General features: G+C 40.6%; 1 protein-coding gene across 1 annotated transcript; it reads right to left on the bottom strand.

Annotated features, from left to right (window-relative positions):
- Nucleotides 1-912: 912 nt before the first annotated feature.
- LOC147426858 (Late embryogenesis abundant protein, group 6) lies at nt 913-4,106 on the bottom strand. The gene is made up of 2 exons (XM_086498421.1): nt 3,678-4,106; nt 913-1,118 (listed from the first exon to the last, which is right to left on the bottom strand). The coding sequence occupies exons 1-2, from the start codon at nt 4,044-4,046 to the stop codon at nt 951-953; spliced, it is 537 nt and encodes a 178-aa protein (XP_086354547.1). The 5' UTR covers nt 4,047-4,106; the 3' UTR covers nt 913-950.
- Between the last annotated feature and the right edge of the window lie 9,622 nt (nt 4,107-13,728).

The following is a 13,728-nucleotide window of genomic DNA, read 5'->3' as shown; positions in this document are numbered from 1 at the left end:
GCCACTTTTTGGCTAGCTATTCTGGGAGACGACATCAATCATCATAAGAGGTTGCACAATTAGTGTTAGAAAAAAACCGGGGTACAGTGTATGTTAACCAGCTAGAATCATAAAATCCCAGTTAGATTTTGAGCTTGCCTTGTGTAAATCAAAAGCTTCAAATTTTGACCTCAAAACCAGTAGAATTTCAAGTAGCCCTTATTTTCTTCGGTTAGGAAAAATGTATTTTTCTAGCTTTGTGCGCGATATTGATTGTGATTGAGAGTGCCATCGTGATTGTGATTGTGATTGTGACTGTGTGTGAGATTGGGATTGGTAGTGAAAGTAAGAAGCGATTGAGAGTGAGATAGCTCGGGGTGGTCGAGAGGTTACGATACTAGCTAAGCTCCATCTTACATCAATAAAGATTTTCTATTTTGCCCAATTTATTTTGGGTACTCGGTCAATTTTTTGTTTGTCAATCTATTTCACTCTCTTGTGTCGCATCACACATTTTTTGGAATTCTCTACTATTCTTTAAATGTTTCGAGCGAAATATTTTCCATTTTTTTATCTTAATTTGCATTTTTGAATCTGGTGGCTAAGATAAATTTTGCCAAAAGTGGACATTAAATGCAACTTCAATTTCATCAAAGGAGTGGTGCTCCAGAGGGTTTGAATCCACGCATTTGAATTATGGAGCTACGTTCAGACCACCCCTGGAGAACTAACTTCATCTCCACAATGAGTGCCATTACAAACTTTTGGTTATCATCAACCTCCTTTTGTTTTGTTGAGTCTCTCTATCGAAATTCTGTTCTTCCTAAAATTGTCCTCTTTAGATATGGTCTTCCTAAAATTGTCCTCTTTTCATTTTTCATAATTGAGTTTCAAGATTCTTCAATTATGCATCTTATCTGACGTGCTTGTCCTGCATACTCTATGGTTTTAAGTGACTTTCTGCCATTAACCTAAAAAAGCAATCTTTTCATGCAGTATGCATTGTCCTTAGTCATCCTTGGTGCCATCTCATCGGTGGGAGGTTGTAAAGGCATTGTTTTATTTCCTCTATTTGTAAATTTCCTCATGTGTTGATCCCATGCAAGGTTCCTTTTGTTGTCAGAGTTGCTTTGTTGGACCTACACCGAGAGAGCAACAAACAATAAAGCTAAGGTCCTAGTATCTGGAAACCATACTGAGATACAAGTGCTTGACACAAAGTTACGAACGGTCGAAGTGATTGAAACCATTTCAAGTGACATGTTGATTGTATAGGATGCCATTGGCAAAAAGGTTAGATTTTTTAGAGAGAGAGAGAGAGAGGAAACGAAATTTCATATTAACGTCTCCTAAAGGCCATATTGACCTATGAGACGAGAGAGAGCTACATCATGGTGAATATGATACAAGGTCTAGATAAAAAGAAAGAAAGAAACCAAGTAACAGAAACTCTACTAGAGCTATAAACGGTGGGTTTTAAGAGCCCGAGAGGTATAAATACAAAAAGTGGTGGTGGTTCTCAAAGAACATGTACAAAATGACGAATATGAGCAATACGATCTAGAGATGGTTCACACTGATCGTTGCATGATCATATCGATGTGCTCCATGGTGAGAGTTTGCACAGGTAATCTCCCATGTCTTGCCAATATAGTTCTAATCCTCTGGACAACCTCAGAAGCCTTCCAAGTGAGCACAACCTTGAATCTAATATCAACACAACCTTAGAATCCTTCCAAATGAACTAAAAGCAAGTCAAACCATGGAAACCAAATGGAAAAATTATCCATCCCATGATATGGAAGCCGCAAAACTGGAAGCCTATCAAAATCTAGTGAGAATCATGCAACAATGCTCATAGAGAAAAAAAACAAACAAACGTTGAGACAATTAAAAATCTTGCAAAAGGTGAAGCAAAATTGAGACCAATTGAGATGAGACGCTAAAAGAATTGAGGGAGTTTTGAAATGTGAAAGACGACACATAATACCCGATAATGAAGAAAGGCTAGAGAAAATCCCCTTAGTGGAGGATGATTGGGTTGAACACTTACGTAAAAAAGTTGAGGTTAACGATGGAAGTTACTTTGAAAATCAGCTCCAATTGAAGAAGTGTGGTTAGAACATCCTCCTGTGAGATTGGAGGGGCAATCTTTGTATGAACACTATGAATTAGAATAGTCAAGCTTTTTGAAAGGCAAAGCCTTCAAAACTCTACCCTCATACCTTAGAGCAATCGAAGAATACCCTTTGGTGTGTAAGACCACGGATTTAAGTCGAGCAAAGCAAACTGTTCAAGTGGCATCTTAAGTCAATAATGCCAACACCCAGTTAGTGTACTATTACATTGGAAGAGCTAGTGAACATCACATCATATCGCTGTAAAAATCTATAGAACACCTTTTGAAAAAGTGGGAATCTCAAGATTAACAAAAGACTAAAGTTGAAATGATTCAGTGAGGAATACCAAGACTAAATGGCAATCAAGACTAAAGTTGAAATGATCCAGTGAGAAGAAAACCAAAACCTAAATGGCTCGTCTCATTGTGGCTCTAGCCCTTTTCTACTTAGAATGGAAAAATTAACTCCACTATAGCATCATATGTTTTTTGTACTTAGCATGGGAAAATTAATTCCACTATAGCATATATTTACATAAGCATGGGAAAATTAACTCCACTATAGCTTATATTTACATAAGACATTTGTAATACCTTAGAAGAAACTAGAGGGATAAAGTATCAGGGCATTCTTGTATATCTGTAAGTTCACATTACCCACTTGAAAAGACGAAAGTGTAGTTTATAGATACCAAATATGGTTCCTACAAAGTGAAGCTCCTCATCATCAAATAGGCTTTGCGTACATTGACCTCATGAATACTACCTAAAACATAAAAACAATGCAAGGCACTTGATACTAATGCCATCCTGCACATAGGAGTCTACTTCAAACTCGTCAAGAAAAGAGGTCACAATCCGTACACACTAAACATTAGTTTTGTCATGGGACATGGGAAGTGACCTAAGAAAGATTTAGATATGTACATCGTGAAATTTGATTGAGCTCATGTTGTGTTGTCTATGTAGCTTGCCTATACCAATGCATATGCATGTTTTGAGTTATTACTCAAAATAGGATTCCTATGTGCAATTTAAAGCAACGAGATTGAAAAATGTACTCAAATTCAATAGTGGACGAGTGCGAATATTTAAGTGCAATAAATGGGCTATAAAACACACCTCTTGGATACTCACGCTCACAAAACTATCATTCTTGTAAACCATATTGCCATCTCTGTATGTCTGTATTATATATGTACAGCAAAGCTATCACACTAGAGCGATTGCAAGCTGTTGGTCACTCTTGCATTTTGCATCTATGCCAAGGCCTAGTCCAACTAAGCTCTTCGTGCCAGCATTGCCCCGATTGCTCCGTGCTTCACAAAAATATATGTTTAAAATCTCAAAACCAGTATTGATTAATATCAATCTAAGCAAAGACTCATACAAACCATGAGTCAAAAATATTCAAACCTATTGTTCAAAGTCAGAAAAACAGAGAGATATGATCATGTCAACCCACAACTCTTCGCAGACACTGCTCTCATGTTCTGGGTTGTAGAAAAGAAATCTGGTATAAAACCGCACATGCAGTGTAAAGAGTAAGACACTACTGTGGGGACAGTTTAGCTTTCACCTTGTCCATCACACCCGGGCCCTTAGATTCATGTGCCTCGTGCTGCTGGTGCTCGTGGGAGGCAGGCCGATGGCCTAAACACGGCCCCAATTTCTCTCTCAGCTTCTCCTTCATGCCACCGGCTTCTTGGGATGGGGGAGGGCCCTCTTCGGCAACACCGCGTGGGTGTGCAGCAGCGGGTGCAGGAGCAGGTGGTGTGTAGTAGTCAGGCTGGTGATCATCCACTGGTGCAGCAGGCTGATAGCCCTCTGCACCATAGCCAGCTCTCACATAATCCTCGTTGCTTTCAAAGGGTGTATAAGGCGACTCTTGCTGCTGCGGCTGCTCCGGCTTCCCCATCACCTCCTCTCCCGTGCTAGGATAAGCCATTGCGCTCTCTCTCTCTCTCTCTCTCTCTCTCTCGGATCAATCGAATGCGGCGTGTTGTTTCCTCGCTTCCCCGCGTGGTTGATATGAGCTTTGCATTGTAGGTCTCATTACGCAACACGTGTGCATATACGTGGCAGGCAATCGCAGTCCCACGTCCCTAACCCATTAATTCTCGCACCCAGTGTGACAAAAGTTTGAAGAGCCATAATAACTTAGGCCCGTGTCACACACGCCCGCCCGAGCATGTGTGCAAATGACACAGCAATGTATGGTTGGTTGTGAGGGATGAGCATGAGTGGTAACCTTGGAAGTAGCTCCATACTACGCAGCTCCAATTCGATATTTTCTACATCACCTTTGCTCTTGCGATGCTAAAGATGTGCCTTTTGACAAGCTACAACGCTAGCCAAATTTTGTATCAATGCTTCCAGCTCATGCTCTGTGTGTGTGTGCACACACGAGCATGTGCGCGTATTCATGTGCATACCTTTTGCTATGTTAGAGGTGGAGCCATGTTATAATGGAGGTGTATTTGGCAAATTTTCACACAGCATGCGTTCCCACCATTTCAACAAAGGACCCCACGTAAGCGAGGGGCGGAGTATTGCTTCCACACAACAAATTTGTACAATGTGCCAATTTCCTTTCGGCATCTATGTCATCATAAATGAAAGGATGACATTTTGTGTGGTTTAATGTGACATTCCACATGCCATACTACTAAGAGCTTACCAAACCACAAAGCACAAACTAGTGCATTTGCTTTGAAAGAATCCTGCATAGAAGTGTGTAAAGCCAGGTAGGAGCATCCAACCCGCCACTTGAAAATGGGTTGCCTTATTTTGTGCAAACACCCAAAATGAAATGGAGACAAGGCCCATTTAGACTTTCATTTCCATTACATGCAGAATTGCATAAATAATGTAGTCATGTTCTGTAAGGTTTTTGAACGAGTGTTTTTTCCAAATAGGCCCTTTGTAGCATAGGTTCAGTTATATAGCACTCATTGTTTTTGTGAAGGCGTTCCTATTTACAAGCGGCTTCTATATCAAGTGCATTCACTCGTCATGGCTAACAACAATGATGCTTACCGCATAATGTCTATTGAGGATAGAGTGACTAGAGCCAACTACCCACTCTTGGCTTATGTGGTGCATGATGTTTTGGCTACAAGGGGCATTTGTCCTATTGTGCAAGATCATGATGTACATTTTCTATTAGCGTTGTTTTGCCCACTATGGGGCAAACACGTTCAGATGGGAGATATGCCCATGCTTATGCTTTGACTACGATATCTATTAAATGTTCCATTACTTTCCACATTCAATTAGAAAAAACGCCAAAATATGCATGGGATACACAAGCAAATTTGTACGCAAGTAGCAATGAGACAACAAATGCTTACCAGCATAAATAGTTAGAATCCAAGATTAAGCAAGGGAACAATTAGATGGACCTATTTTTTCAAAGACTAAAGATATCGAGGAACAACTAATCGCTTGCACAAGTTGTTCCTGATATGTTACCCGATTCATTTTAGGCTTTTGCTTCCTTTTTTGGAGATGCATGACAGAGGGCAACCCAGAAATCATCAAGTTTGACGTGTTTCTTCGCCCACCGCATCTGCTTTTCAGATAGCTGCTTCTGTGACAAGAAGTAGCGCAAACTCTGATGGTCTATAAAGACAATAAAATCCGCTCCGAGTAGGTAGTGCCGCCACTGAGTAAGAGCATGGATAACCGCCATAAGCTCTTTCTCATAAATCTGTGCTGTCATTTCCGGCCTTGAGAACAATCGGCTCTCGTAAGCAATGACATGGCCTTCTTGCATTAAGACCGCACCCAGACTACGACCACAAGCATCACAATATACTTCAAATGACTTCTACAAGTCCGGCAAAGTCAAAACTGGTCCCGTAGTCAATTTCTCTTTCAATGTCTGAAACCATGCCATTAAAACAAGCTCGTTCCCTGAAAAGTGGGGTTAAGGAAAATTGTAATGGGAATGGCCTATGAACTTTGAGAGTAGCGGAATTAGGAAATTAGATAAAGCACTTTTGTGAGATTACTTTGTGAGCATAGCGGGTGAACTTAATTGATGGTAGCAACATAAACATGGTACTTAGTTAACTTGGCATGAACAATACTTTTGCAAGAGAGAGAGTTTAGAGAACATGACAATAGTTGAGGACCAGATTCATACAGAGCCGGTCCTCCCTCCAAAAGGCATTTGTATTATAGTTTCTCCCATCAAGAAAGACTTGGTACAATACAATCTTTGTGTTCCTTGTGACTTAGGTGATGCAATGAAGATGGAAAGCTTCATGCATCACAAACATAACATAAACTTTGTAGAAAGCATTAACTATCCCAAGCCTTAGTCCCAAGGCCTCAAACACCTTCGAAGGTGGAGAGAGCTAGCGAGGAATGAGGGTACGGAATAGCAAGAATAAACATTCCATAGGAGAAAGAAATAGTTCCTCACTTATCATCACCCTTCTTGCTAGCATACATAATAGCATAGTAATGAAGATGGACAAGATAGCAAGCTTAAGCATTGAAGCATGGCTCTTGGTTGGATTTGCATTCCATAGCCAAGAGTGTTGGTGTAGGCTCTCACTTCTCGCAAGCTTGGAGAGAAGGAGGTGGAGTTCCTCCACTTTCACCAAGTGAGAATGAATCCCAAAATAAGTGTGTGTGTGTGTGTGTGGTGAATATCCCCCCAGCACCCCCCTTGCTTGCTTAGGGCGAGTTGTAGCTTTTACACATGTTTCAAGCTCATTGGACCCCTCTCCCCCCTAGCCAATCACATGCAGCATGCATTCAAGTACATGGGTAGTCTTTGGACAAGTGTCCTCCTTACCCCTTAGAAAGAGAGAGCTTGAAAATATCTAGATATTTGTTGGATGGAGCTAGAAGCTCATTGGACCCCTCTTTAGACCAACCAATAGCATTCAAGCACACCATGTGGTTAAGCATAGGGAGAGTCTGACATGTGTCCCATGTGCCCTTTGAGAAAAGGGCACATGGGACACACCATGTGGTTAAGCATAGGGAGAGTCTAACATGTGTCCCATGTGCCCTTTGAGAAAAGGGGTGCCCTTTGGATGAGTGGAAGATTCCCCTAACTTTGGGACTTTCATGCATAGGAAGCTTCTCAAACACCTTCCTCATTAAGTTTGTAGGGTCTCTTTTTGACTCAAGCACCTTACCCCCCCCATGCATGGGAAGCTTCTCAAGCACCTTCCTCATTAAGTATGACAAGCACCTCAAGTACCTTAGCCATCAAGCATAACAATCACCGCAATCACCTTAGTCATCAAGCACGACAAGCACCTTAGTCAGCAAGCACACACCTTAGTCAGCAAGCACGCACCTTAGTCATCAAGCATGACAAGCACGTCAAGCTTAGGTCAGGTTCCCGCCTCAAGCTCAGTCCTAGCTTTCCTAAGCATGTATACATACATCACACACAAGATTTAGAAAGTAGTCTATTAGCTTGTACAACGACACTTTAGTCCAATAATAGAAATCATGCCGAACAATGACAAGATTGATAAAGCCATAAATCAAATGTAACCAATCGTGTTCAACACCGACACTTCCGGTCCAAAAGTAGAACCAATGCCAAAGTGAAAATAGTGGCCACTGTAAGGGTAAGCCCAATTTGTGGCACCATGTGGAAAAGCCCTCTAGCCACCTAGGAAGGATAAATAATAAGTTGGTCCAATAGCAAGAGGGTGCAACCTCTCTAGCTAATGATTGTAAAGCACTAAGCCTATATTAGAGGCTATTTTCTAATTAATCTGCACTTTGAACTCTTATCATTGTGTCTATACTCTCTCTCTCTCTCTCTCTCTCTCTCTCTCTCTCTCTCTCTCTCTCTCTCTCTCTCTCTCTCTCTCTCCTCTTGCCTTTGGCATACCCTAACTCTAATCACCATCTCTCTAACCCTAACCCTAACACCATGGTAAAGCTACTGCTTCACCCTCCATAGCCTAACTCTAATCATTGGTGATTAGGGAGTACGATTTTGCATCAACTAACCCATAAGCCATGCTATAGAACAAAGTAGTTTCATCAATTTGAATGACATTAGAACATAAATTTATACTAAATTAATCACACCATAAAATACATGATAAATGTAAGGATTATACCGCTAAGTTTTATCTAGCTTGTGAGGGCTTGGAAAGCTTGGCAAAGCTTAGGAGAGTGTGGAAGATCAAAAGACTAGAAGGCTTGGGAATTGTGAGGAGAAAGGCCCCCCTTATATAATACCCAGAGGATCCACCAGGGGCACAATACGGCAAGCTGGGAAAGTATCCCAGTGGGGCCGGTCGGGCTAAGCCTCTGTACCGATGGGCAAATCTAACCAGCCTGCTAAGTTCCCTTCACGTCACATTAGAACATTGGGATTCACATGAGTGGAAGGCTAAGTCAAAGATTCCCCTAACTTTGGGACTTTCATGCATAGGAAGCTTCTCAAACACCTTCCTCATTAAGTTTGTAGGGTCTCTTTTTGACTCAAGCACCTTACCCACCCCATGCATGGGAAGCTTCTCAAGCACCTTCCTCATTAAGTATGACAAGCACCTCAAGTACCTTAGTCATCAAGCATAACAATCACCTCAATCACCTTAGTCATCAAGCACGACAAGCACCTCAAGCACCTTAGTCAGCAAGCACGCACCTTAGTCATCAAGCATGACAAGCACCTCAAGCTTAGGTCGGGTTCCCGCCTCAAGCTCAGCCCTAGCTTTCCTAAGGTCAAGCCTAAGGTCAAAGGACTTTTAACACTAACCATTGGAGGTCTTTAATGAAGCTAACCCTAAGGTCTTTTAAGCTCCATTAGATGCACATTGTTGTTTGATAGACTACCTCCTTTTGGACGCCTATTGAGATGTAACCATCTCTCCTCTTAGTCCCCTGCTGAGGTAAGTTTAGAAGCACTTATTGCACATTTCTCTTTGATAGACCATCTCCTTTTGGACCGCTATTGAGATGCAACCATCTCTCCTTTTGGTCCGGTATTGAGATAGGTCTAGAAGCACATGTCTCTATTCTAACTCTTGTTCCTGTTTATTCTCCCACATTAAATGATCAGTTTAATATGAGAAAATCATTTGGTAAAGTTAGATAGTATATTTTATGACAAAAATGTCGTTGATCGTGCTCTTTGTGGCTTTTGAATCGAAGTGGTAATCTTTCCCCACGCAATGCTCCTTCTTTACCTAGCACACCTAACTACTTGCGCGAGCGGCAAGAAGCCTAAAATGTCTAGCAAAAAGGGAAAATCATTTGAAAAGCAATCACTATAAGGTGACTAATCACATAGCTAAGAAATTTTATAACATAAAGGCTAAAGAGATTCATAGAAAGAGGAAAATTCGATCATTGCAAATGCTTCTTCTAATGCAAATTCTGTTAATATTATGTACAATACAAAATCATCATTTAGTGCACATTGTCAGTATAACCCTTTTGTTAAATATATATGTATGGCAATGACTGCAACCCCACATGCATGCTACTTGACATTAGTGCTACATATTCAAAATCTTGCTCTCCTCACCCAAAGGAAGTTATGATTCCATTGATTGAGAAACAAGTCTAGTTTCAGCTTTGGATTTTCTTTGTAATAAAGAAACAATTTTTTTCACTTTCTTATTTGGTATCTTATTAAGGTATTTTCTTCTGAGCATCGCTCTTATGCATCAACTTTTTATACTTTGGTTTCTTCAAGTATGTGTGGTGAGGAGGAACGTGTTTTATTAATGAGGCACAAAAGCTTTAAAAATTGGTTAGTTCCTATGCAAGCTGATATGAAGTCATAATGAATAATTCCATCTAGTCTTTATGTGATTGAATGCTTGGAAAATGGTCGTCGGTGCTAAGTGAGTCTTTAAGTTGAAGATAAATGTGATGTTAGTGTTGATCGTTTGAAGGCTAGGCTTGTTGAAAAAGGTTATGCTCAAGAGAAGTGCATTGATTTGTTATGGGACTTTTTCACCCACTTGGCAAATTATTTTCACTTGTAGCATTGTGCAATAGTGCACATCGTAATGGTTGAAGTGTAGAACTATTTGACATAAAGACTGCATTTTTGAATGGTGATGTCCAAGGACTTTCTCCATTACGATTGGTCTCTCTCATCCCCATTAAAAGAAAGAGACGGGTTGTGTTCAGTAGTGAAAAGCATTGAGAAACAGTTGGAATTTAGGAAAAACTCTTTAAGCTTCCCATAAATCTATGGCCAGAAAAGAAAAGACCCTTGTCTTTGAATGTCACAGTTGGTGGCCTTTTTATAGGGTACCACATGGAAATTAGTAGGGTATAGTAAGGAAAATCCTCAATGTGACTCCGAACTAGTTTGATAAATGCATTGTAATCATAGTGTATTGCTTTTTCTAGGACATTATCAAGCATTAAATCTGTAATACTCTCTTGTCGTGTTGATAATGACAAGCTATGGAAACTTACTTTTTCTTGTAGAGCCAATTCAAGGAGAGAAGTATGCATGAGTCTCCTTGTGTCTGTTTTGTATTCTCCATGAGACGCATCGGCCTATTTGGTATTTCCATAAGCATATTGCAATAGCGTGCTAGAAAAATTTCTATACTCACATTGATGCTGACAAAAAAGAGTGTCTATACCATAGCCTTTTAGAAGCCCATGCTTCTAAACTCACGTTGCATAGAAATCTTTATAAGAGTCCCATTTGTGTGTAGCAAATTCCATGTGAAAATTTGTGTTCACATTATAGAAAACCGCCACATCATGTGGACAAGTGCAATTCATTATGTTGTGAATCTCATAGGTACAACAACTTTGCAATGCTTAAGTAGTAGAAAGTACTCTATGTTCTCATAGAACATGTACAAATGCCATCGAAGGCCATGCCTACAAAATCCCGTAAAGAAACTAGTTATTTCTACATTGAACAAATAGAGATCCTTGGAGTCACGTTCCTAAGTACAAAGAAAAAGCTCTCGTTGATGAGACAAACCTTTTCTAGCATCATATCAATAGTACTTACAGTTATGTTGAAACATATTGTTTGAAAGGTATGGAACATCACATAATAAATACCATTGTATGGTGTGGAGTCTAGAAACTTCAACCTTATAATAAATAAAAGTTCCTTGACAAGGGTTGTTCTATTTATATAGCACTCACCACCATAACTACCTATACCATCCTATGGAATCAAGAAACCTATGTATGTCTAACAAACCCATGAAAGAAAAAAAAAAAGGTTACAACATACACCCAATCCCTAATTTTTGCAAAAGGATGGAGTAGAAGGTCCTTAGCCATATTGCAATCCAAGAAGAGAAGACATAACTCTTCAATGGAAAGCTTGATACACCGGAAGCTTACTCTGAGGGGGCTACAAGTAGACCATTTGACTATTTTACATCAACTTTACCTCCCTGACAATGGAACCGTGTAACAACAAAATTCTACATGCACATATTCAATGGATTTGGAATAATTGTGTGATTCCAAAAACATGCCTTGCATGAGGAAGTGCATATCTAGATACATTCAAGCAGTTGCTATAAAGATGCATAAAAATTCCAAGGATTTGATATTCACGTAATCACGGTTTTTTGTGATCACACTGTTGATTGCCAAAATTCTCAATTCATAACTCTTCACATTCACAAAAAACGACAATGTGACGTGAAGGGAACTTAGCAGGCTGGTTAGATTTTCCCATCAGTACAGAGGCTTAGCCCGACCAGCCCCACTGGGATACTTTCCCAGCTTGCCGTATTGTGCCCCTGGTGGACCCTCTGGGTACTATATAAGGGGGGCCTTTCTCCTCACAATTCCCAAGCCTTCTAGTCTTTTGATCTTCCACGCTCTCCTAAGCTCTGCCAAGCTTTCCAAGCCCTCACAAGCTAGATAAAACTTAACGGTATAATCCTTACATTTATCATGTATTTTATGGTGTGATTAATTTAGTATAAATTTATGTTCTAATGTCATTCAAATTGATGAAACTACTTTGTTCTATAGCATGGCTTATGGGTTAGTTGATGCAAAATCGTACTCCCTAATCACCAATGATTAGAGTTAGTCTATGGAGGGTGAAGCATTAGCTTTACCATGGTGTTAGGGTTAGGGTTAGAGAGATGGTGATTAGAGTTAGGGTATGCCAAAGGCAAGAGCTACCATGAAGCTCTCATCCTGCAAAAAGAAGTTTTCCTCCACAGGTCCACAGATGTAGTTGACCCCTGACTTGAATGGTTAAACCAATCCTCCACTTGTTTGTGACTTGTTGATGGTCTTAGGCTTTGTCTTATTGCTTGGAAGGTGGCTTCATCCGGTAGTGTCTCCTTGTATTTTTCAGCTTTCTCAATGCAACTTCGGAGCCATTCCATTGGATTGCTGGATGTTTCCATTGCCTCATCATCACTACTATCCTCTGAAACAAACCCACTCCTCTCCTCTTGGACTCTGGAAATGATAGCCAGGGAGAAGTGCTCCCTTAAATAAAAGATGCTTTGCACATCATGTAAAAAGATCTAGGTCCTGTCTCCAATCCTGAACTCAGGCACAGAAGGCAACATCATCTGAGCATGCTTCTCAGTGAAGTTACCGACATCCAAGGGTAGTTTGATTTCTGTTGTTTTCACAGAGATCATCTTACTTCTTTGTACTTCAATTGCCTCAACCTCAAGGTCGACTATATCTTTAACCTCCTCAACTTCTTGTATATGTGTTGTCTCCTTGCATTCTTCGTCTGGTGCTGCATCCTGCTCCTCTATCACCTCATCAGGATTCTGCATGAAGAATCCAAAGAGGCTGTTCAGGTAAATCATAAAGCCAAACGATTCCTGAATAAGTTTGCACTCTTTTTGGTGCAAAGGGCAAGCTGAATGTTGGCAAGCAGGTGGTAATTCCCTATACTTCTTCAGTCCCTGTCCTTTTCCACCGCAGTCATTTAAATGAACGACAGTCATACTGGGCAGAACAACCCTCCCTACCTGCACCATCAGTTCAAATTGATCTCTGTAGGGCTGCAAGAATTCACTGTGCTAAGCTAAAAGGTCTTCAATATCAAATTTTGGGTTAAACATAGAATGAACTAGATCATATTTGTCCCCAGCACCACATGATGCTGCAAAATCAAACAGCCTCTCATCAGTTACAGCTGGGTCTTCCAGAGAAGGCACATCCTCTTTGGCTTTACCTTTACTTGCACAAGGACTGCTTGCTAGGAGATCTGCATCATCTGAGAAGTCTATATTCCTCTTTCTTGTATTTTTCTTGACAAGTACTGTAGAGGGTGAGGGATACTCTTGGCCTGTCGACCTCTCTGACTCATCTTCACAAATTGACTCTTCTTGATCAAAGTCCTGACAAAAGTCAACAGTTCTTTTGGAAGAAACTCTAAGCAACTGAGCCTGTAAAGGTTGGAATCGTGGCACAAGCTCTGGGTCCGGTTTTAGTCTCTTTTGCCTACTGGACCTTAATCCTATTCATCAGGAAACATGTCAAGTCTTTGTTCTCTCTCTCTCTCTCTCTCTCTCTCTCTCTCTCTCTCTCTCTCTCTCTCTCTCTCTCTCTCTCTCTCTCTCTCTCTCTCTCTCTGTGTGTGTGTGTGTGTGTGTGTGTGTGTGTGTGTGTGTGTGTGTGTCTCCAAAACACACACACAAACTCTCTCTCTC

The sequence above is a fragment of the Adiantum capillus-veneris genome, chromosome 24 (assembly GCF_014529385.1).
Source record: "Adiantum capillus-veneris isolate H3 chromosome 24, ASM1452938v2, whole genome shotgun sequence".
Taxonomy (NCBI): domain Eukaryota; kingdom Viridiplantae; phylum Streptophyta; class Polypodiopsida; order Polypodiales; family Pteridaceae; genus Adiantum; species Adiantum capillus-veneris.
This window is presented reverse-complemented; position numbering and strand designations above follow the sequence as displayed.

Coding starts and splice junctions, on each gene's coding strand:
- LOC147426858 (XM_086498421.1), bottom strand. CDS start 4,046: ATGGCTTATCCTAGCACGGGAGAGGAGGTGATGGGGAAGCCGGAGCAG. Junction 1,119..3,677: donor GCCCGGGTGTGATGGACAAG/GTGAAAGCTAAA, acceptor CTCTCGGTGTAG/GTCCAACAAAGCAACTCTGA.